At 47.8% G+C, this 23942-nt stretch overlaps 1 protein-coding gene across 1 annotated transcript in view; it reads left to right on the top strand.

Annotated features, from left to right (window-relative positions):
- BCKDHA (branched chain keto acid dehydrogenase E1, alpha polypeptide) overlaps nucleotides 1-23942 on the top strand; it is a 29547-nt gene that overhangs the window by 1353 nt on the left and 4252 nt on the right. The window contains exons 2-5 of the mRNA XM_006900954.1: nucleotides 12927-13109; nucleotides 13202-13288; nucleotides 20225-20333; nucleotides 23461-23622. Of these exons, the coding sequence (XP_006901016.1) occupies nucleotides 12927-13109; nucleotides 13202-13288; nucleotides 20225-20333; nucleotides 23461-23622 (541 nt within the window). The remainder of the gene's footprint in view (nucleotides 1-12926; nucleotides 13110-13201; nucleotides 13289-20224; nucleotides 20334-23460; nucleotides 23623-23942) is intronic.

Consider the following 23942-nt stretch of genomic DNA (forward strand, 5'->3'; position numbering starts at 1 on the left):
GCCTTTCCTGGTAGGTGTGTGTCAGAGTGGTAGTGGGTTTGTTTTGTTTCTTTGCTACATTGCCATAGTTTTCAAATAATATGACTTGCGTGAAAAGTAGTTTAATCCTTTCTCTCCTAGTTGGATGTTGAGGCAAAGACTTGTTTGTTCTTGTCACTGGACAGAGAAGCTGCTCAGTAAATATTTGTTGAACTGCTAAGGGGAAGGGAGAAGGCCACTTTGCCCTAGTTTCTTACAAATGCTAGATCTCCCAGTTTAGAGGCTCCAGGCAGTGGTATTCAGAAGAACTTTGAACTAAAGAGGTTAAGAGGGCCGGCTCTAGAACTGCGTCACACAGATTCATAACTTCAGTCTACCACTTTCTAGCTGTGTGGGCTTGGGGAAGGGACTACAACTTTCTGAGCCCCATTTTCTCCTGTAAAACGGAAATGCTAACAGTGGCCACTTTACAGGGTTTTGTGTAGATTATATATGTAAAGTGCTACGTAACTGGACCTGACATTTTCAAAAAGGCAATAGGAATATTGCCTACTGTTGAGAGAAAAAGGTGGAGGAAAGGAATGGAAAGTGACCTTCGGGGTGGAGAGTGACCTTGCAAGGGCCTGAACTGGCAAGAGCCCTGGGAAGAATCTGTATAGATGTTGTGGAATTAGGACTGGCTCTCATCCCCTGTGTGATATGAAAAGAAGGGAGAAATCTAGGAGGACTCTCTTGAGTAGGGAGAAAGAAAGGGAGGAAGGGATGACCATTTGAAAAGGGAGTTGCGTGAAACAGGTCAAAGCAGCAAGGTTGGAAGATTGGGATGGAGCAATCTCTTGCCATAGGCTGTCCTCTTCTGCTGTCTTCTAGTCAAGCGTAGGGAAAGGTCACTTGTGATTGATTAAATCTATTCCTCTCCTGACAGGCTTTCTGCTGTACTTGCCGTGTGTGTGTGTGTGTGTGTGTGTGTGTGTGTGCGCGCGCGTGTGTGTGCGCGCGCACACCATTCTTGCCTCCCTCCTCCTCCTCTTTTCCTACCTGTTCTAGATTTCCATGCCCCCTAAGTATTGTGAAGGGATAGCTGCTTTTAGTCAATTAGGAATTTTGACCTGGCTGTCCAGAACTTCCGATAACAGAATAATGGAAATGTCCAAGGATATTGAAAAGGGCTTGAAGGGATAAGTCTCTGGTAACTCTTGTCTTCATTTTCCTGAGACATAGAAGGAGGATGAGTAGCAGCAGATAATAAGTGCCCTGCATGAGTGCCTGGTAATGGAAATGCCCTGTGTCTGCATTGCCCTCATGTGACTTCTGACTGCACAGTGGCTCATAGAGCTGAGGAACTGGAGTTTTCATTTTAATAAGTTTAAATCACCATAAATGGTTAGTGGCTACTGTAAGGGACAGTGCCGTTTTGGCTGCTTCTGGTGGAACCATGATGCTAGTCAGTGCCTTGGGGAAAGGTTGGGAGGTTGAAGTGTGAGGGACAGGTTGGATTACGAGGGCGGAGGGATAGCCATCACATCATTCCCGCTTGCCTGCCCTTTTCCTAACCTCCTTCATTGGATGTCCTGTTGTCTTGGAGCTGCTTCCCTGCTTCCCACCTCCCTTCCTCCCTTTCCTGTTGATCATTTCACTCAGTTCACTGCCATCAAGTCAATCCTGGCTCACACCGACCCTCCATTGGGTTTCTGAGGCTATAAAACCTAACAGGAGGAAACTGCCCATCTTTCTCCAGGGGAGCTCCTGGTGGATTCCAGCCACTGGTGACCCTTGATCTTTTGGTCAGCAGTGCAGCATTCTGTAGACTACGTCACCAGAACTCCTTTTCCTGTTGTTAGCAGATCGTTTAGTGTTCAGTGGTCAGGAAGGCTCTTGCTCATGCCCGAGAGGAAAGTGGGACCTTGGCCACGTCATCCCACATCTCAACCCAGCAACTGTGGAATCCCTATCCTGTTGGAAATAGGGGAGCACCTAGAGCTTGGAGAGTGCTACTTATCATCTGATAAAAGTTTCTCTAAACAGCTCTTCAGGGGCAGCCTGTTAGGGGCGTCTAGTGTCCTGTGCAGTGTCTCTTTGAGAGTTGGGTGTCTGATGTGACGGGTGATCATCCTTTTGGTGGCTCTCTGAAGGAACTTGACCTGATTTTCATATCATGAAGTTCTTCATGATTTACAATGCGAGTTCCCACCCGTTACTGTATTTAATACCGCACCATAAAGAAGGTTCTGGTTGTTGGTGGTGGCTGGTGAGTCACCTCTGATGCGTGGTGACCCCATGAGAACCCAGTCCTGCACCTTCTTCACAGTAGGTAACATGCACCATGTGGTGGCCGCTGTGTGTTTTGAATGCTTTCCAGGCCTGCGGGTCACCTTCAGCATTTGTTCTCTTGTGATCCGTAGGGTTTTGTTTTAACTTTTTGTTGTGATTTGAGTGAAAGTTGACAGAACAAATTAAGTTTCCATTCAACCACTCATGAAAGTTCTCTTATAATACCCACATTGTAGTAGGGGGTTCTGGTGGCCTAATGGTAAGGAGCTGTGCTGCCAACTCAAAGGCACGTGGTTCAAATACAGCAGCCTTTCCACAGGAGAAAGATGGGCAGTCTCCTCCCATGTGATTTACTGCCTCTGAAGACCCACTGGTGGATCAGCTGTGAGTCGGTTCCGACTTGACAGCATAGAACAAGAACAATAACATTAGCACTCTTCCCCCTTCCTGCCTGTGATTCTTGTTTCTGTTCATCCTTTCCTATCCCTTCTTAAGAACTTTATCCCTGGCTAAATGCTTTCCTTTTGATCTTGTATGGTTATTTGCTCTGAGGAATGAGTATGTCCTTGGGATTAATATTTTTCTTACAGGCTTAGCTGTTATTTGGCAAAATGTGGAACTACAGGGGTGTTGGTTCATTTTCAGAAGTAGATTACCAGACCTTTCTTTCATGGGAGACCCTGCTAGTGTTTAAAATACCACAGCATGGTTTAACAATACACAAGCCATGACTGACCACAGTTAAAAGTGGTGGGGTTATGTGCTGCCAAGTCAGAACCAACTAATAGCTGACCCTCCAGAGGATTTTTGGAGCCTGTAAATTGCACGAAAGGAGTTTGCTTGCCCATCTTTGTCCCACAGAGCAGCTGGTGGATTTGAACTCCATGCCTTAGGTTGGCAGCACCACCTCCTTACTACTAGGCCACAGAGTTCCCCTGAATTATAGGTAGTACTTTTCTATTAAAGAATTCTGGTGGCCTAGTCCACAGAGAGTGCTGCTAAACCAAAGGCAAAACCTCTCTGCTGGTTTGAATCCACCAGTGGCTGCTGGGGGGAAAGACAGGGCATTCTCCTATGTGATGGTCAGCTGTACATCAGTTCTGACAGGATGACAATGAAGTTTGAAGTGTTGGATTTCCCCCGCCTCCCCATCCGAGGCAAGGAGTTTGAGCTCAGAGAGCTGTCAACTTGGAGCTCTGGACTCCAAAATCCGCTTTCTTCTTATGATACTAGGCTGTCAGGAGGAGACTAACTAAGGCACAGCTTCAAGTCTTGCAACACCTGGCTTAGCTCCATCTGGCATGTCATCCCAGCTGCTGTGCACACTCCCCCTGCCTGGAACTTTGGGTCTGGTTGGGAGGGAAGAGCAGGCTATGGCCCCCTAAGTGCCCTCCCTCAGTGTACTTCAGCCCCACTGGCTCTGTCCCACCTTTGCCCCCTTCCACTAGGAGGATGTAATAGGTTGGGGGTTCCTCTGCCCTCAGCCCTGCTGCTCTTAGCTTTCTTCAGATACCCACTTAAATGTCACTTCTTCAGAGACACTTTCTGATCCCAAAAACCAGATCTCCACTTATAAAATGGGGCTACTAGCCGTACCTCCTCAGAGAGTGTGGGAAAGGCTGAAGAGAATGGTATCTGGGGTTTCCTCCAGACAGTGAGTCTCCCTGATAGAAGAGGTGTGGGGCAGTGGCAGGCAGGCAAGCTGAGATACCTTCTCGCGGGGCTCTTTTCCTTCAGTGCTGCTGAAACCCCTGAGTCCATGAGGCTGAGAAAGCCTAGTTTCTCTCCACACTCCCCACCAAACAGGTACCTCCAGGAAGGGTGGATGTTGACTTTTCTGAGGAAGCAAAGTAGGGGCTCTCTTCTCTGCACTGTGTGTGAGCAGAGGACCGCAGAACCCACCCTGGTTTGGGTGGCTTTAGCCGTTCTTAGCATTATCCACAAAATGCACCAAGATCTGGCCCACACCTTACTCCCAGCCTCTGAGGCAGTGGTCAGGTTCATGTCACCTTAAACAAGTCATGTCTCCCCTCTGAGCCTCAGCAGCCATCTCCTTGTGACAAAGGTGATGATAGTGCCCACCGCATCAGGTGTTACATGAATGTGGTGAGCACTCAGTCTCTGATGACGCTGAGGGACATGGGAGGCTCTTGGTACAAAAATGCCCAGGCCCCACTGATCTGTTTCCTGTGGATCTGGCCTTCTTTTCTTGCCTGTGAGTCTTTGTTGTTGCCTAGGACTAAGGCGTGCACTTCCTTTGTCTGGCTTCCCTCTCTGTCCAGCAGCCCCCAGGTTAATCCCCTCGTCCCAGGGAGCGATCACTGCTGTGAGCTGTGACAGTTGGCACTGTGGAAAGGTTTGTCCTGGAGCTCTGGCACGTGATTGGCCTGCCTCACCTCCTGCTCTGAGGCTGATGCTCTTGTTCTCTCCGTGAAGGGATGTGGGTTTTGGGATACTGTCTCTAGCCCAGTCACTGGAAATGAGCAGAGCTGGGATGTGAGTGGGAAGAGTCAAGCTCCAACCCCTCAGCCTGCTCAGCCCTGTAGTTGCCTCCTCTGAGATCCTCCCCTGCTCTGCAAAGCCTCTGTCTGGTCAAGACCAATGATTGGTTCCTCTCCAAAGAGTTGTAGTGGTGCTGTGGCTAAAATTCTACACTGCCAGCCGAAAGATCCGGGCTTCTGCCCCACCAGCAGCTCGTGGGAGAAATGTGTCAACCTGCTTCAGTAAAGATGGACAGTCTCAGAAACCCCAGTTCTCCTCTTACCTCTGAGGTCAGAGTCATTGAGCAGCAATGGGTTCTTTTTGGTTTGTCCCTCCCCAGGGTCATGGCTGGGAATGTCCAGTCCTCCCCTCTGGGCCTTATGTGGAGCTGTATGTCATAGTGACCTTGTGTTACCATAACAGAAACACCACCAGTGGCTGGCTTTAAAGAACAGAGTCTCATAGTCCTGGAGGCTAAAAGTTTGAACTTGGGGAGTGTCCTGTAGGGTGGTTCTTGGGAAGTTACATGGTGTCTTTTTTCTGTGTGATTATCTGTGTCTGTTCTGCTTTCTGTAGCTCAGATGTGAGCAGGTCAGGATCCTCACTCTACTGTTTGACTTCATTAAATAACAAAAGAAGATCCCTGATTTCAAACAGAATCGTGTTTATGAGTTAGGATCTCAGCTTATGCTTTTGAGGGGATACAACTCAATCTGTTAGCATCTCTTTACTAGCGATCTATATGATGATGTTTGTCTGGTGCCATCAAGTTGCCTTCACTCATAGCAACCCTGTACAAAAGGCAGAAATAAGGTTTCTCTCCCACCCCGTTTTGTGTGGTCTTACTTAGACTTATTGTTGCAGTCACTGCATCACTCCATTAATGGTCACCTCTCCTCTGATGGTCATCTCTCCTCTGACCGCCCACCTTTCCAAGCATGATGTGCTTTTCCAGGGATTGGCCCCTCCTGACAACAAACCCCAAGCATGTGAGAAAAGTCCACGTCTCCGAGAAGCACGATGTCCGTGTGTCTTCAAAGACAGATTTGTTCTTTTTTGCAGTCTGTGGCATATTGAGTACTCTTCACCAACATCACAATTCAAAGGTATCTTTATTCTTTGGCCTGCCTCATTCATCATCCAATTTTGCCAGCGTGGGAAGCAATGGAAAATAGCATGGCTTTAGTCAGGCACACCTTTGTCTTTAAATTGACATTTCTGTTCTTTTGTACCTTAAAGAGGTCCTTGACAGCAGATTTGTCTAATGTGATATGTCTTTTGAGCCTTTAAATGCACTCTTTAGCAATTTCTAGTTGTTTATTATTAGCTGTATGACAGCTCCTGGGGTCAGGCACTTTACATGCATGGACTCGTTTAATCCTCATGCCAGCTCTTTGATAGGCACTCAAAGAGTATCATCCTCAGCTTACCCATGAGGAAGCCGGAGCTCAGAGAGGTTCAGTAACTTCCTGAAGGTTACACAGCCAAGGAATTAGCAGTATGATCAAAGTCGTCTGTTTAACTGTGGTTCCAGAGTGAATGCATGAGAGGCCACCCCAGTGTCTGCCAGTCTTGTGTGATGTGTGTTGCTGACTTGAAGGCTGTATGTAAAGCCATATGGCCTCTGTCATTGTAAGTCCCTGGCCACCAGGACAGCCTCCCCACCTCAAAGTCGTGGAGTCATGTCCTTTCTTTGCAGGCATTTTACTCCTGGCGTGGACTGATTCCTTAAGATCAGGTGTTATGTGAGCACTTCTCCTCTACCTTGTATCCATCTGAATCAATGCACTAACTCTTGGGTGATTATTACGATTTCTGCAGGTCTAGGAAACAAGCTGGGAGCACAGAGGCCAGGTCCAACTCCAGTGTACTGGCTGAGTTGGCTCTGGAGAAATCTTGCCTTATACATGGTTTATCTGAATACCCAAATCCATCCTCCTGATCCCTGCTGAGTCCTGGCTTGTCTCTCAGAACCCAGCATCTCTCTTATGCTTTGGCCTCACTCCCCATGGCATGTTTACTGGGGCCCTGATCAGGCGTGAAAATCCAGTATGAGGGCCAGTCAGACCTTTTCCCCAAGTCCTCTTCTCCATCATCCATCCAGGGCACCACTTAGATGGTCCCTTTTCCCATTTCCCAACCTTCCTCTGTTTCATTTCTCTCCCCACCTACCAATTTCTGACCATGTAACAGGACCCAGCATCAGCTGAGTTACTTTTCAGAGAAAAGGGTGCAGTCTTTTTTACAGATGAGAAAACTCAAAGCGATGTGGTGCTTTGCACACAATGAGCTCTAAATTGCAGTCTGACTGGAGTCCGGGGACACTCAGTGCGCATTCAGCAGCTTGCTGGCTCGTTCGTAAACATCTCCCAGGAGGCTGTAGTATACACTGACCTGGACATGATCCCTGTATTCCAGGAACTTGCAAAGTGGGCGGGAGATAGATTGAGATAAAGGCTAAAAAAGTGGACATAAAAGTGCAGCTAGCTGCATTTGATGCACAGGAGGGGGAACATGGTGTCGCAGAAGCTGGAGGGACAGGAAGTCTGTGGTGAACCAGGTGATGTTATCACCCGTGACCCCGCCAGGCCACTGAGTGTCATTTCCCTTATGTCCTAACAACCGCAAACCCCACCTAAACCTACTCATGCACACATTGATTCACTTGAACTCCGGTGGCTTGTACACTACAAAGCAAGGAGGCCAGGAGGGACATGGTTGAGCTCAAGTCCTGTCATTGAGCGGCAGGTCCAGTTATTTTTCTTTAGTGTCTCTTGGCAGTGTACCAACCAGTACTGACCTACAAGGAATCCGTACCACACAAAGTCGGAGGTGTGTGAAAATCAGACCAGTGTGACAGTGGGTTAGGAGACTGGGTCTTGGGGCTGGAGGCTAAGCCCCGGCAGATCTGAAGCCCAGTCCTGGTGTATTGGTTTGGCTCTGTCTCCTTGGGCAGGTTGTTTACCTCTCCACTATCTTCATTTTCTTCATCTTTTCAAGGGTAGCAGTGACTAACCCCTACCTCACAAAGCTGCTCTGGAGGAGGCAGTAAGAGCATGCATGCAAAATGACAACACCCCGCAAAACCAGTGTTCTGCATCCTCTTTGGTGGGTGGCATCTGGGGTCAAAAGCTTACAAGTTGCCATCTATGGTGTGTGATACCTACAAGGCTGAACAGTACATTAGTTTGTTCTTAGGACCTTCTAATGGAGCTCTGGTGGCCCTAGGAGGTAAGGTATTGCACTACCAACCCAAAACATGTGATTTGAATCCAGGAGTGGATCTTCAGGAGAACAGTGTGCAGTCCGCTGTCTTGTAATTTACAGCCTCTGAAAGCTCACTGGCGGGTCAGCTGATATCGGGTTCTGACTCACCATCAATGAGTTGAGTTGAATCCTCTGATTGGAGCAGTCATTATTATCTAGTTTCAGTGAGTCTTCAGATCACTTGGTTTTGTCAGCATTCTCCCCTGAAAGCTTTCACTACAAGCATGCACTGTTAGTTTTGTTGTTGCTGGTGTTTGTATAGTTGCTGATTTTTTTCCCAGGCAAATAGATTAAATTTTTATTTGGTAAAAATGTGCTGTGGGAAGGTAAACACAATAAGCTTACCTAATATCAGCTAATAGTTCTCTTAAAAAATAGTATAGTCTGAGCAGATCTTAATAGTTGCTAATTTTATCAAATATTTTAGTCACAGTACTTGGGTAATTAATATTTAAGAACCTCTACAAGTAATTTTTTTAGAAGTAGTACTTAAAGGAAAAAAGAAAAAAAGTTTCCCACTCAGTTACTAATAATATTATAATTCTGTACAGAAATAATTTTGCAAAACAGTGTAATATTCTTAAACTGAAGAAATAATACATTTAAGTAATTTATAATGATGCCACACATTTTTAAAATGAAATTGCTAATAAACATTATTAAGTGTAAAGAATTGAATTGTATCCTGTGAAAGTATGTCAGGTTAGTCACATGTCTGAAGGATTTGGCATTTATGTAGTACATTGATATTTCATCTGATGTGGTCATCCAATCACTGATAAGGGGCTTAGGGGGGATGCCACATTTACCAGATCACAAGGTCATCAGTAAATTTATTCTGTCAGGTTAGAAGACTGAAGGTGAGAGTGCCAGCTTTAAGTGAAGGCTTTCTCTAGAGGGTGGCCTTTATATCCTTTCAGCATCTGTGGACCCAGCATTCCTTGGGAATCCGTAAATAAGGGATGTTTTCCTGGGGGGTTGGCATGCATCACTTTTTAAAAGGAGAGAAGTGAGCAGAGAAAGAGGGACTAGATTACCACCAAGAGAGAAGAACTAGAAGCAGAGCGGTTCCTTTGGACTCCAGGTCCCTTTGCTCAGAACCTCTGAGACTCAAGAAAAGACTGATGCTAAGATGCATATAGATTTTCAGGGAACACTGAGCTCATGTATATTAAACAAATACAAAGACATTCCTCTAGGGGGAAAAAACCCTTTCACTGAGAGCTGCCACTCTGAATTAGGAATTTTGGCCTTATAAACTCTGAGAATATAAATTTCTGCTTGTTAAAACCATCCACTTGTGGTATTTTTGTTATAACAGCACTAAGGCTTCTCTGTATGGTCTGATATAAGAAGGAGCCCATAGAGGCATGATGCTGGGACTTACCACATTGAGTGACACCAACCCCAGTGATAACACTGTCAGGTTTTACAGAGACATGTTCGCCCACATTTCCTAAATTTTGCTTGTTTTGTTCCCCTTGCCTCGAGAACTCTTTCTCTCCTAGTTGTCCTTTAGGCCTCAGCTCTAACATCTCTTCCTCAGAGAAACATAACTCCTTGTTTTTGTTGTCAAGTGGATGATTTTAGAAACAGAAAGTCCCACTTTTAAGAGACTAGAAGTCTGAATTTAGGTTGCGAGCTCCAGGGGATGTCCCTCTTTCTCCCTACGTTCTGGAGGTAGGTCCTTGTTTCTTTTCAGCATCTGTGGGCCTGATATTCCATGTGTCTTGACATCCCTCTCTCCTGGATCTAGCAGGTTCACTACAGTTGGAGGATGCACCCCACTCTGGCTCTTCTTTCTTGGCAGTACTGAGGTACTTGCTCTTCTCCTCTTTTTATCTTTTGTCGGCAAATGGTGTTTAAGGCTGCACTCACAGAAATTCCCCTTACATTAGCACTGTGACAGGATATTACATCTCACACTGATTCTACAAAAGATAAAAACAGCACATCATGAAGGATGATCACATCATTATCTAGCTACCACATTACATTTTTTTTGTCCAGAACACTGAGAATCGTAGCATAGCCAAGTCGACACATATTTTGGGAGGACGTGATTCAATCCATGACACTCCTCCTTTACCCACTACCACAGCTCAGTATTTTCTCCTGGGACAATACAAATCACCCTCATCAGTACTGGTTTTCTATTGAACTTCCCTGTTAGGCAGCAAAGACAGAAGTCTTGCCTGAAATAGATCCCAGAACCCAGCTCTGCTTGCAACAGAGCAGGTGCTCAAATATTTGTTGAATGAGTCAGTTTGGGCTGGTGGAAAGTGGAAGGACTAGTGTGGAGAGGGCACTGATGTGTGTGGAACAGCTTGCCTGATGATGGGGGAAGAGATGTTGTAGTTAAAACTTGAGAGCAGAGCTGTGGTGGTAGAAATAATCACTAGACAGAAGGGAGAACATGTTTATGCCTGTGAATGATAGCTCACAGTCTTTCACATTGCCATGGAGTCAGGACTAGCTCATAACTGAACCTCCAGTGGGTTTCTGAGGCCGTAAATTGCACAGGAAGAAATTGCCCATCCTTCTCTGTCAGAGTTGGTGGTGGATTTGAACGATCAGAAAGGCATGGCCTCTGGGTTATCACCTCCCTAAAGGCTACCCCGTAATAACTAGGTCAATGTACTATAGTTATGTAGATTATAATAATAGTGTAGTTTATAAATTCTAATTTAAACTGTTGTCTAATTGTTACAGTACTTTATAATTGTTACAGTACTTTATGGGCTATTACAATATAATAGTTAATGATTTTGAAATGTTTACTTACAGATACCATCCTAGTTGTTGTTGTTGTTGTTATGTGCCGTCGAGTCGCCTGCGACTCATAGCGACCCTATGTACAACAGCCCTAAACTCCGCTCTGTCCTGTGCCAATCGCACTGTCTCTGACACTCCCATCCCAATTATCCCAGTCACTGAATCAATCCACCTCATAGAGGGCCTTCCTCTCCTGCGCCGTCCCTCCACCCTCCCAAGCATGATGTCCCTCTCCAAGGACCGGTCTCTCCTCACTACATGTCCGAAGTAAGTTAGACGGAGCCTCAGAATCCTTGCCTCCAAGGAGCCACCCGGTTTAACCCTCTCCAGGACAAATCTATTTGTTTTCCTAGCAGTCCATGGTATTCTCAGTACTCTTCTCCAGCACGACAGCTCAAAGGCATCAGTTCTCCTTCTATCCTCCTTGATCATTGTCCAACTCTCTGATGCATAACAGGTGATTGCGAAGACTATGGCCTGTATCAGACGCACCTAAGCATTTTTAAAATTTTTAGATTTTTTTTATCTTATCTTGGCTTACATAGAAAATTTGTGTAAATTGTGTTTCACACACTTCTTCATTCACATTGGGTTTCATAGGATCATTCCTATACATTATGTTTTATAAAATTAATCACCATTGATCTCTGCATCCTAAGCACTTTACACGTGTGATCTCCTTTGAGTCTGACTATATTTGGGGGGGCAGGCATTTTAGAGTTGAGAAAGGGAAGTCTCAAAAGAGAGGAAGTAAAGTCCTCTCTTGTAAGGTCACCACCTTACTTTACTTCCTCTCTGTTAGACTCAGGCAGCCTGACTTTTAGGGGTTTGTGGTCTTAGGTTCTGTGCTGGTGCCTTCCTTGGTGAGCATGTTGTTATTCAGTGCCATCAAGTTGTTTATGACTCAGCAAGCCTGTGATCAATGGATCAGAGCTGTTGTTGCACTCACTGTGTCAGTCTGTCTTAATAAGAGTCTTCCTCTCTTTCACGGACCCTCTACCTTCTCCAGTAAAATGTCTTTTTCCAAGGATGTCAATCTTTTTGTGTTGTGTTTTTTGATGACTTTCCGTTTTCTTAGATTCTTGGCTTGTTATCGCACAGTTATGAGTAGGTGTTTGCAGCTCTTTCTCCTCATTGTGAGGCTCGCCACATCGGTAACTGATGTCCTTCACTGGCTGGACGTTTTGCTCTGTCCAGGTCACTACAGTGGACTCCTGTGAGGAGGCAGCCCTTCTCCAGCTGCGCTTTGTGTCCTTCCAACCTGAGCGGCTCATCTTCCAGCACTATGTCCAGCAGTAACCTTCCCTGTCTAGAGGGCGTTCAAGGGCTTGTTAATTCAGAAGTGGACCCCAGGCCTGCTTCTGAGGCTGCCTTGGTCTGGAAGCTCCACTGAAACTGTTCACCAAGGGTGACCCTTCTGGTACTTGAAATCCTCATGGCATAGCTTCCAACATCATAGCAACACACAGGCCATCATGGTACAACAAGTGACAGAGGAGCGGGGGGATATTAATAATATTGATTGATAAGCTCACACTCTGTTGTGTCATCTTTTTCTTGGGAATGAGAACAAGTACAGATCTCTTCCACGTGGTTGCCCAGGTAGCTGTCTTCCAAATTTTGAAAAAATAAGGCCCCAACAGTTAATGGAATACCATTTGAGGTGTTTCTGTGAACAAATGCAGCCCTGGATGTACTTACTAGTTTATGTCATACGTTTGGAAGACAGCTCCCTGGCCTGCCGAGCATAGGCTTAGTGAAGGGCCCATCTTTACAGAATGTGAACCAATCGATAGCACCAGTGAGAGACCGAGAGGAGGAAGTGGAATCTGTGGCTAGATGGATGAGGCCTTGAATATGAGGGTGAAAATTTTGGGGCCCTGATAATACAGACAGCTACCAGTTCTTGAATTGAGTGTTTACTCCTTGCCATTTTACTGAGTCTGTTCATCTTACAACCCTGTAGGATCGATACAGTTTTGCTCCAGTTGTAGTAAAAATTGCCCAAAAAGAGTGGCATGATAGAGTTGGATTTCAGGTGCCCTGAGGTCAAATTGACTTAACTATATGCCTCACTGCCTGCCACCATGGTGTTGAGCCTGGTGGAGTCTTGGCCTCCTGAGGTGATGTCTCCTCCATGCCTCTCTTCGTAGCTTCACCAGAGGCAGCAGCAGCAGCAGTTCTCGTCCCTGGATGACAAACCCCGGTTCCCGGGGGCCTCGGCAGAGTTCGTAGACAAGCTTGAATTCATCCAACCCAATGTCATCTCTGGGATCCCCATCTACCGTGTCATGGACCGGCAGGGCCAGATCATCAACCCAAGTGAGGACCCTGAGGTGAGAGGCTGCCTGCCCCGGTCTGCTCCATTCTCCCCTTCCCTGTCTCCTCCCTGGTCCCAGCTCCCTTCCATTTGTGTCTCCATCTGCAGCTGTCCCAGAAGGAGGTGTTGAAGTTCTACAAGAGCATGACGCTGCTCAACACCATGGACCGCATCCTCTATGAGTCCCAGCGGCAGGTGCGTGGGGACCTTACTCTAGACTCCTGCACCTGTCTTTGGGGAGAATGACAGCTCCCAAAGCGAAGAGAGTAGAATGTAGATCCCTTTTCTTGGAGCTTCAGAGGAAGAGTAGGGGTGGGGATCCTGCCCTAGAGCAGAGGATGGACCAGATCACAGTAAGTGTGTTTAGCCTGGGGGTTTAGCTATGCTGGAAAAGGTTGGGTGACAGAAGATAAGTGGACTTTCCTCTTGGCAGCTCAGGTGTAATTGAGAAACACTATTCCTCAGGGAAGGAACCCTTGAGCCCATAACAAATGTCCTGTGATCTGGAATAATCATCATTAGACAAAGATCCAGTCAAACCATTGTCAACTACGAAGAGTTTCTAGACTTCAGACTCATATTTCAAGGGCTCAAAAGATCTAATTAGACGTGACTTCACTCTCCTGGTCTCTTCTGTACCTTCTTTGCCCCCAGTTTATTCTCTAGCAGTGTTGGGGTTGGTTGGAAGCTTCAGGGTCATAGAGAGCAGAGAGGGTTCACTGGAGCATGGTCCAGCTCTGCTGCTTGTAGCCTGTGGGAAGAGAGCATAGCCTCTTAATGCTTCAATTTTTTCATCAGTAATAAGAATCATAATGCTTTTTATTGTACTTAAGAGATAATCATGATTAACGATGACATATGCAGTGGCCTTGTGAATAGTGAAATTGAATAGTGAGTTAGTGAGCACTAATTATTATCCATTATTATTTATTATGAGCCCACCATCCTAGCAATTAATACCCTTTTTCCTTAAAACTCAAAAGACTCCAAACTTATTGCTGTGGAGTTGAAACCAACTCATAGCTCACCATCCAGCAAGTTTTCAGAGACTATGAATCAATCGCTCAGGAAGATGCCCATCTTTCTCCCTTGGAACAATTGGTGGATTTAAACCAAGTGCCTTTGAGTTGACAGTGCAACTTCTTACCCACTAGGCCACCAGAGCCCCCTTCCTTTTTTCCTTTTTTCTTAGTGCTAAATAATATGTGGCTTCTAATGTTCCAGCAGAAGTCCTCTAGGGCTGATGTTCATGGGGCACTCTTAAGTTACAGTCCCTTCCCTGAACCAGTCCTGTGACTGATTGGCCAGGTCAGGTGCCTATGTCCCAGAACCAAGGGAGTAGAGGAGCAGAGTCCAGCCTTCTTAGGCCACATAGACTGAGGTTAGTGGGTGGTCTTGTTAGAGAGGGCGAGCAAGACCAGCGATATCCACCCTACCTGCTGGGTCATAATTGGGGTGAAGTTGGGAATCTGTGTTTTTTGTTAAGCCCCTAAATGATGCTGTTGCATATATGAAGCCTGTGGGTTGTAGGGCAGCACCAAACCGACTCGCCGTGGGCAGCCTGCCCTTCCCAGACTCACCTGCTCGTAAGAAAACTAGATACGGGTTCCTAAAGTTAGGGAAGTGTCTCCTCCCTGCCCAGAAATTCCCCTGGTCCCCATTTATCCACAGGATCACATTTAACATCATGGCTCCGCACACTAGGCTCTTCCTGCCCACCCTGCCCCATCCATTGCCCTATCTCCCCGGCCTGAATGACAGCCCAGACCCTGCAGCTCCTCTTAGCCCTCTTTTGACACTTGCACCAGACTTCTTCCTGCCTCTTGCGTTGGCTGCACAAACAGGCTCCGAAGGGATTGAGTTCCAATCATAGCTCCGACTTTGAGAGAAAGACTTGTTATCTCAAGTTCTTTGTGCATAAACATGAGGATACTGGTAGAAACTACTACCATCTTGGATGATTTGGCAAATCCCTAGCCTGTTGGCCTGAGCATCCGTAAGATCACATAGCTGTTAAGTAACAGACATGCTTTCCATTAACAAAAACACAAAACCAAAAAAAAAAAAGAAAAGCAGTGTCTTAACCTATTTACCCCCAAAGTAAGATAAATTTGGACACTAGAAACAGGTGGTCCAGACTTGGCATGTTAAGCCCCTGGTAAGATAAATTTGGACACTAGAAACAGGTGGTCCAGACTTGGCATGTTAAGCCCCTGGCATTGGGTGCCCAGCCTCCCTTTCATCTTTCCGATCTGCCATCCATAGCTCTGGCTTCTGTCTTCAGTGTTCCTCATGGTCCAGGATGGCTGCTAGAGCTTCCGTTCCAGGCAGGAAGTTGAAGGAATGGGCTGACCCCGTGATGGCACCTCCCACTTGTTTTTATTACCCTCTCCCTTTAGTGAACTGTCCCGGTAATCCGACCCAAAAACATCTGTTTACATTGGTCACTTTTAGCTACAAGGGAAACTGAGAAATACTCTCTTTGAGCACTTGGCGCCTGGGACAGAATAAGAGAGTAAGGGCTGTGGCTGGCTAGGTGAGCAGCTGTAACCTCTGTCACTAACCCAGGTTTTCTCTGGTGGGCCTCCCCTCAGGCTCCTCCTACTGCTAATGCAATAACTCTCAGCACCCAGCACTAACCCACCCACTTGGCACTGTAGGTTAATTAACATTTTAATTGGCTTCCCACTTAGAAGAATGCACTTACTCACTTTTCCTCCCCTCCCCCAGCCCCAGCCGTTAGAATGCCAGGGCCTGTAGAACGTAAGGTAAGGTACTGAGGGACCCTGCAGAGCACTGAAGGGGCTTGCACCTGAGTGTCTCTCACAGATACTGTCCTCAGCTCTCTTTGTTCCATTTCCCACAGACCCCTGAGTAATCTCCTTTCCATCTCTGTGCTGGGGGCTCCCTGATTCCTGGGCCAGACTTCCTGAGTCTCCCAGATCTTTGGCTTCTTGCCATGGAGTCTTGCAGCTAACTCAGCCTGCCTGAACTCAGCCTCACATCATCCTCCCTGAACTGCTCCTCTCTCATTTCTTAGTGAAGGGCGTACTGCCTGCCCATCAGCCCGAACTAGAGACCTGCATATCTTCCTGCTTCTGCCCTCCTGCTCTCTGGCCCGTTCTCTCCTCTCATTCCCTCTGTCACTGGGTGTTTGGTTAGAAAGCCTTTCAGTTGTGTATCACCTGGGGGCCCAGTCTCTTCCTGTCTTTCTGTTTCGCCCTTGTAGGCGAGTTGGCTTTGGTCCTAGGCCTGTTGCCTCGTGTTTGCAAGATGGCTGCCCCTGCTCTAGGTACTGCAGGGCTAGATGCAAAGCATAAACAGGAACCCGGGGTGGTGCCTGCTACAGTCATGCCTTTTGCTTATTTTATTTAGCTTTTTTTAAATTTAGCTTTTTAAGATAGATTCCCCCACCCCTGTTATTTATTTAATATAGATTTTTGTTTTGCTATTCTCAAAAAAAAAAAAAAAGGAGCTCTGGTGGCTTAGTGACAAGAAGCTGTGCTTTGATCCCGAAGGCATGCAGTTCGAGGCCACCAGCTGCTCAGTGGGAGAAGGATTGGCAATCTCCTGTGCGATTAAACTGCCTCTGAAAACCCGCTGGAGGGTCATCTCTTGGGTTGTTTCCACCTCACAACAGCAGCTCTCAAAATGTTGAAAAGAAAATTAAGGACATAAAACTTAACATATATACAATAGCAGAGAAAACTACTATGGTGTTTTCTAATCAAACACCCAGAGACAGAGGGGAAAACCATGGTATTTTCCCCAATATTGGGTTTTGTTTTGGTTTTTGTTTGTTTTAAAAACAATTTCTTTTCCTTTCTCCAAGTAAGTAGGCCACAAGACTCTAGACATAACAAAGACTTGATAGAACAGTTTTCCAAAGAACATGCTTTTCATTTCTGCATTCACTTCAGCTGTCCACACCGTCATGCGCACGACTCTTTCTAGAGGCTATGTACAACGTCCACTGTGGAGAAGTTAACTGCAGAGGACAGGCACGCTGAAAACAGGAGGCTGTCCTCGGTCCACTTACTATCTGGGGAACGCGTGGTTCCTGGCCGGTCAGTCCATCGCCATACTGAGACTGGGTCAGTTCACAGTCAGGTTCCTGCTGGCAGCAAACCACCTGATTAGAATGTGAAGTGCTGAGCCACCAGAGACGGGAAAAGTCTCTGATAGTGTGTGCTGTTGTTGAATGCCATCAAGTTGACTGGGACTCATCGCGACCTTTTGAACAAGGAGTCCTTGGTCTCTCCTGTGCCATCCTCATCATCTCAAGCCCATTGTTATGTTCACTGCCAATCCATTTTGTGAGGGTTTTCCTCTCTTTCACTGACCCTCCATCCATCCAAGTATGATGGTTTTCCCCAAAACACTGGCCTCTCCTAACAATATTAGTTATGTTTTGGGGGTTTTTTAATGTTGTTGTTGTTGTTGTTATGGGCCGTCGAGTCGCTTGCGACTCATAGCGACCCTATGTACAACAGCCCTAAACCCTGCTCTATTCTGTGCCAGTCTCATTGCCTGTGACACATCCATCCCGATTACCCCAGTCACTGAATCAATCCACCTCATAGAGGGTCTTCCCCTCCTGCGCTGTCCCTCCACGCTGCCCAGCATGATGTCCCTCTCCAAAGACCTGTCTCTCCTTACAACATGTCCAAAGTATGTCAGGCGAAGCCCCAGAATCCTTGCCTCCAAGGAGCAGCCTGGTTTAACCCTCTCTACGATGAATCTGTTCGTTTTCTTGGCAGTCCATGGTACATTCAGTACTCTTCTCTAGCACCTCAGCTCAAAGACGTCAATTCTCCTTCTATCCTCCCTAGTCATTGTCCAACTCTCTGATTCATAACAAGTGATTGCAAAAACCATGGCCTGTATCAGGCACACCTTAGTCTCCAGAGAGACACTGTTGCTCTTGAGTACTTTAGAGAGGTTCCTAACAGCAGACTTTCCCATCGCAATACGTGTTTTGATTTCCTGGCTACTGGTGCCAAGAGTTTTAATGTACTGGTGATTATTGTTGTTGTTAAGTGCTTTTGAGTCATAGACAACTCATAGTGACCCTATGAATGAAAGATCTGAACACTTGTATAACTTTCATCATTTCTCTAAACGCATAGAGTTTCCATACTGGTAGCATTTTATTTTTTTTATTGTGATTTGAATGAAAGTTATAAAGCTTATTGGCTTTTTATTCAATCATTCATACACATTTTTAAAATTACATTAATTATGATATTCATAAAATCTAATCATGCCCTTACTGTGTATTTCCGTTTATACTTTCATTGCCACCAAATTGGAACCAGCCTGTAGCTGACCCTCCAGTGGGTTTCTGAGGCTGTAAATTACACAGGAAAAAGTGCCCATCTTTCTCCTATGGAGCCACTAGTGGATTTGAACCACTGGAGAGATGCCATCTTTGGATTACACTGCAATACCTTGTGGAGTTAGTGGCTTGCTCCAGAGCTCCCGTCCCTGCATACAGTGGTCCTTTTACTTGTTATTGTTGTTATGTACCATTGAGTTACCTTCGACTCATAGTGACCCTGTGTACAACAGCTCTGAACCCTGCTCTAGCCTGAGCCATTCTCACTGTCTTCGACACACCTACTGCCATTATCCCAGTTACTGTGTCAGTACATCTCATCTGGGGTCTTCCAATCCTACATGGTCCCTCCACCTTTCCAAGCATGATGTCCTTCTCCAAGAACTGGTCCCTTCTGGCCATGTGCCCAAAGTATGTGAGACAAAGCTTCAAAATCCTTGCCTCCAAAGAGCAGCTTGGTTTCACCCTCTCCTCTCTAAGACAGACCTGCTTGTTCTTTTGGCGTGGTATGTTCTCATGGTATGCTCAATACTCTTCTCCAGCACCACAACACAAAGTCATCAATTCTTCTGTCATCCTTAGTCATTGTCCAGCTCTCTAATGCATAGCAAGTAATTGCAAAAATCATGGCCTGAGTCAAGTGCACCTTAGTCTCTAGATTGACATCGTTGCTCTTCAGCACTTTGAAGCGGTCCCTGACAGCATATTTCCCCAGTGTAATTAGTTTTATTTCCTGACTGCTGGTGCCAAGAGTGTTGATTGTGGAGCCAAGCAAGCTGACATTGTTAACAACCTCAATCTCTTCCCCATCTATTCCTTCTCAGATGTTTCTAGCAGACTTCCACTTCTGGAACTGTGTCCCAGGGCCACCTCTGGCTGCAGAGGAGGCTGGGAAACAGTATTTGGCTTTTCTAAGGTGAAGGAGCTGGGGTGGTGGCAGCAAACTGACCTACGTGCAGGGCCAGCTCGGCCATTCTCCTCTGTACTGTCCACAGGATCCAGTCTGGCACCAACACCCTAGGCCCTTCCAGTCCTCCCTGTCCACTTACTGTGGTGTCAAATGCGTGTGACGTCACAACTGTACCAGGCCACCAGGGCCTCTGCCCTGAATCACTGTGGTCAGCTCTGTCTCCGCCAGCCACTCTTCACAAGAGAGGGAATTCTGGTGATGTGTGCCCTCAAGGTGGAACCGACCCGTGGCTGACCCGGCAGGCGGTTTTCAGAGGCTCTAAATTTCACGGGAGGAGATTTCCTATCTTTGTTCCACAGAAACAGCTGTTCAATTTGAACTGAGTGCCTTTGGGATTGCAGGATAGCTTCTTACCACGAAGCCATCAGCACTCCCTCTGAGCGGGAGTTCTGAACCACACCTCTGCCTCCTGTCTGCTCTGTTCTCAGCATCCTGTTCTCAGCATACAGTCTGGATGCAGTGTTTCCTTCTTGGTCTAGGCAACCCCTCCCTCTCCTGCCTGTCTTGCCCCACCCCTGGTGCGTTCCATCCCAGCCTTTGGGCCTTTGCTGCCCCCTCTGCCTGGAAATGAATCACCTTACCTCTGCTCAGTTCAGGAAGCTCTCCTCGATGTCCCTCCTCAGAGGGGCTTACACCGCCATCACACTCCAGTGATTGTAATCAGTTGGGCTCCTCAAGAGACTCTGAAGCTGGAACCCCAGCCGGCCTGGCCACGAGCCACCCTTCAGGAGGTGTCTCTTAGGAGAAGGAGTCCTCAGGGTCTGGATTTTCTGTCACTGCCCAGCATAACTGAGCTTGCGCCTCTGGGCCCTCTCCACCCCAGGGCCGGATCTCCTTCTACATGACCAACTACGGCGAGGAGGGGACGCACGTGGGGAGCGCGGCTGCCCTGGACAACACGGACCTGGTGTTTGGCCAGTACCGGGAGGCAGGTACATCTCCCCTGCCCCACCTGTGGAGCAGGTGTCGCAAGGCCTGGGCCAGTCATCCCCAGTGAAGCAGGTCTGACCCAGTCTCTTCCTCTTGTAGCATGAAGGTGAAGTTATGTCAGTTACCCCAAGCAGTCTCCCAGGAGCAGAATGGTCTGGAGGATCTGAGGAGCTGGAAAGACCTTCCCTAGCAAGAAAGACACATGTCAGAAGGGGTGGGCTCTCATTCTCAGAAGACCAGGGCACAGTGGTGAGAGCACAGGGGTCCACCCATGTGGTTACTTTGCTTCGTTGCTATGGAATGTCTGTCTTGAGCACCGTGCTCTGTCTCCTTCTGAGATATTATCAAGAGCAGCTCAAAAGATAAAAACCTTAGGGGGCAGAGAGTGTAGGAGGAACGACTGGAAACAGGAGGGCAGGAATGGTTTCACAGCTCAAAGATTGTAATCAGTGTCACGGAACCAGACTTGTAGAAACTGCTGAACTCACATATGCTCTGGGTTGAGTCTCAGCAACAATAACTAAATTGTAAAACAGAAGCTCCCACGAGCTGCCTGCGTTCCAGTCTGTGCTTGGCTAGTTACCACTTGTCAGATTTGGGGCCCAGCACTTCCTTTCTCTGAGGCTCAGTGTCCATGGCTCTGTGAGGGGGATGATGATGATGATGATGGTACTTGAGGGCTTATTACTAGAGGAGACCAGTGTGCAGGGAGGCTCAGATGTGCGTCCCCTCTGGGCTCTGTCATCTGGGGAGCAGACACAGGCGGGAGGGAGGTCAGGAGGCCTGGTGGGGCCCAAATGGGGAGCTGGTTAAATTGAATGAAACAAAGGATCAAAGGAAGTAAGGAAAAGAGATGAGAACTGAGAGTGTCGGGAGGGGAGACACCGCCCAGCAGTGTGATGAGGAGCCCAGCGGCTGTGCCCGGGAGCCTGGTCTCATCGCTTCCTCTCAGCCGCTTTATGGCTCTGGACCGGTTGCCTAACTGCACGGTGCCTCGGTTTCTATGATGAGGGATCAGGACGCCTTCAAACAGTTGTTGAGGTCACTCATGGGATTACCACAGCCTTCACGTGATGCAGGGCAAGGAGAGTGGAAGTGAATGCTGAGATCAGGGCCTCTCATCTGGGTGGGGACAGCTCTTGGACTGTCACTTCAGGTGACCAGGCCACCCATTCCCTTGGAGGGTAGATGCCATGGGCGCTTGGCCTGAGATCCCGTGCCATTGTTAGGGAAAACCAGAGTTCTCCAAACAGGGTGACAAGCCTGGTTCCGTGTTTGCTGAAGGTGATCTCCCTGGTGAAGTCCTGAGCAGGCCTGAATGAGGCTGGAGAAAATCACAGGAGACAGCTGGGCTCAGCTCACAGGGGACCTCTTGGGCTCCTCCAGGGGAGCCTTCCACCTCGAGGGGGCCAGCAGGAAGTAGCAATGTGGCATAGGGTACCAGAGAGAGCCAGCCTCTCAGGCGAAGCTCTGAGCAGTGGAGATCACATGGTCTCTGGATCTCAGTTTGTACATCTGTGAGGTGGGAGAGTAACGCAGCATTTATTGAGCTCTTCTTGAACACCAAGGCACTGGTTTTAGGACTTGGAAGGAATGGAGGCTCCTGTCTCATTGTGCCCTTACTACAGGCCAAGGTCACACAGGGAGGGAGGCCAGGCCTGGGTCTGTTACACCTGGTCTGACCTTTACCACCAGGTAGGGCAGGCGTTCCTCTTGTCCCCAGTCACAAGTAGAAGCCAGACGTCACAGGTCACAGGTGAGGTCACACACTCTGGGCCCACATGCTGCCCTCCTCCTGGCAGCCAGCCCCTGCCCTCCGCACACGGGGCTGCATTCCATTGTGCTGCTCTCAGGACTGCTTGGGGATAGTCCAGTGGATGTGTGCAGACAACCGACTGGCTCCTGCAGGTGGTGACCCTCAGTAAATGTGTCATGTGGTGGCAGGCGTCCAGCTTGAGTAGGTACGCTTCCTCAGGGCAAGTTGGAAACAGCTGTGCATCGGGCCTGCAGGTCTGCACTTTAGTCCCTGCTCCCTGTCCAGGCCCTGCCCTGTAATCCTTGTGTGGGAGACCCCGTCCTGGCCCTGCCCGGTAATCCTCATGTGGGAGACCCCGTCCTGGCCCTGCCTGGTAATCCTCATGTGGGGGACCCCGTCCTGGCCCTGCCGTGTAATTCTTGTGTAGGGGGACCTGGGCCGTGACATAAGGCATGTGAGTAAGTACTTCGGACTGCCTCAGTTTCCCTCCAAAGGGACTTCTTCAGTAGAGAACTTGCTCGCTCTTTTGTTTTACCTACAGTGTGATTTTTGTCTGATTTATATTACATCGATTCACAAGTACAGGATTTAGTAACAAACTATAGAAATGATCCCTGAAAGTAACCAGTATAGGATTTAGAAATACAAATAAAATGAAAAGGGACAGTTGACGTCAGTCTTAACATCCCACACCCCTAACTGGTATTTTAAGAAGCCATCATTTCCAAGCTGATTGTCTCAGCAATATGGCAGCCCTTCCTCTGATAAACAGACGTTGTCCTCACTCGCTTCCTTTTCTCCTGATGAGGTTTGAGTTGTGAGAGTTTTTCGTTCTTCCGGCAAGTTATGATGAACTCGAACTGTGTGCCTTTTGATTAGAAGCATAAGTTCTTACCCAGTAGTCATGAGAGCTCTCTAGTAATTACTTAAGACTGTGGAAGCACAACCCACCTCCACCTCCTCGTCTGTAAATGGGGGTGAAAACACACTCGTCTCACTGGGTAGGTAAGAGAATTCATTCCATTAGCACATGAAGTACATTAGTGTAAGTCTAGCGCTTGACCAGGCAGAAAAGTTTCTTTTTCGCTATTATTATTACTCAGGAAAGAGGAGACTCTCCTGTGTAAAATGCTACCATCTGGTAATGCAGTGTTCCTCGTGAACTTTTCATTTGAACAAAGGACTCTGCAGTAGAGACGGGTTTGGAAAAGTCCACACCAGACCCTGGATGTGCATCTCATTCTCAGTGCTTCTCAGCTGGGAAACACAAGCCGGAGAGAGGAAGGGGTTTGCCTGGGGCCGAGGGTGGGGTGGGGGCGATTTTGATCTGACACCTCCACACAACACCCCTGGCTCATTCTCCTTCCCTGCAGGTGTGCTGATGTATCGGGACTACCCCCTGGAGCTGTTCATGGCCCAGTGCTATGGCAATGTGAACGACCCGGGCAAGGGGCGCCAGATGCCTGTCCACTATGGCTGCAAGGATCGCCACTTTGTTACCATCTCCTCTCCATTGGCCACGCAGATCCCGCAGGGTGAGGACACATGTCCCCTTCCTGGCCTTGTAGCAGCCTCCCGCTGCTGTCCAGGTCCCACCCCTTCTGCGGCCCTCCTGGCTGGCCTGCTTCCAGGTTGGTGCCATGGCAGTGTGTTGCAGTGTTCTGTCTTGGACTCTGGATGGAGGACTCTGGCTCATTCTCCTCCAGTCCAGCGGGCCCCATTCACCCTGTCTGTCTCCTCCCAGGGGCCAGCACTGAGCATGTGCAGGTTCCAGACCTCATGATTATGCTCTGCCTGCACTGTCCCCCGGCATTCTAACTGTGACCACAGGAGGCATGACTTTGTTTCCCCCCCC

The sequence above is a fragment of the Elephantulus edwardii genome, unplaced genomic scaffold (genome assembly GCF_000299155.1).
Source record: "Elephantulus edwardii isolate Elephantulus edwardi_28Jun2011 unplaced genomic scaffold, EleEdw1.0 scaffold00302, whole genome shotgun sequence".
NCBI classification, from domain to species: Eukaryota; Metazoa; Chordata; class Mammalia; order Macroscelidea; family Macroscelididae; genus Elephantulus; species Elephantulus edwardii.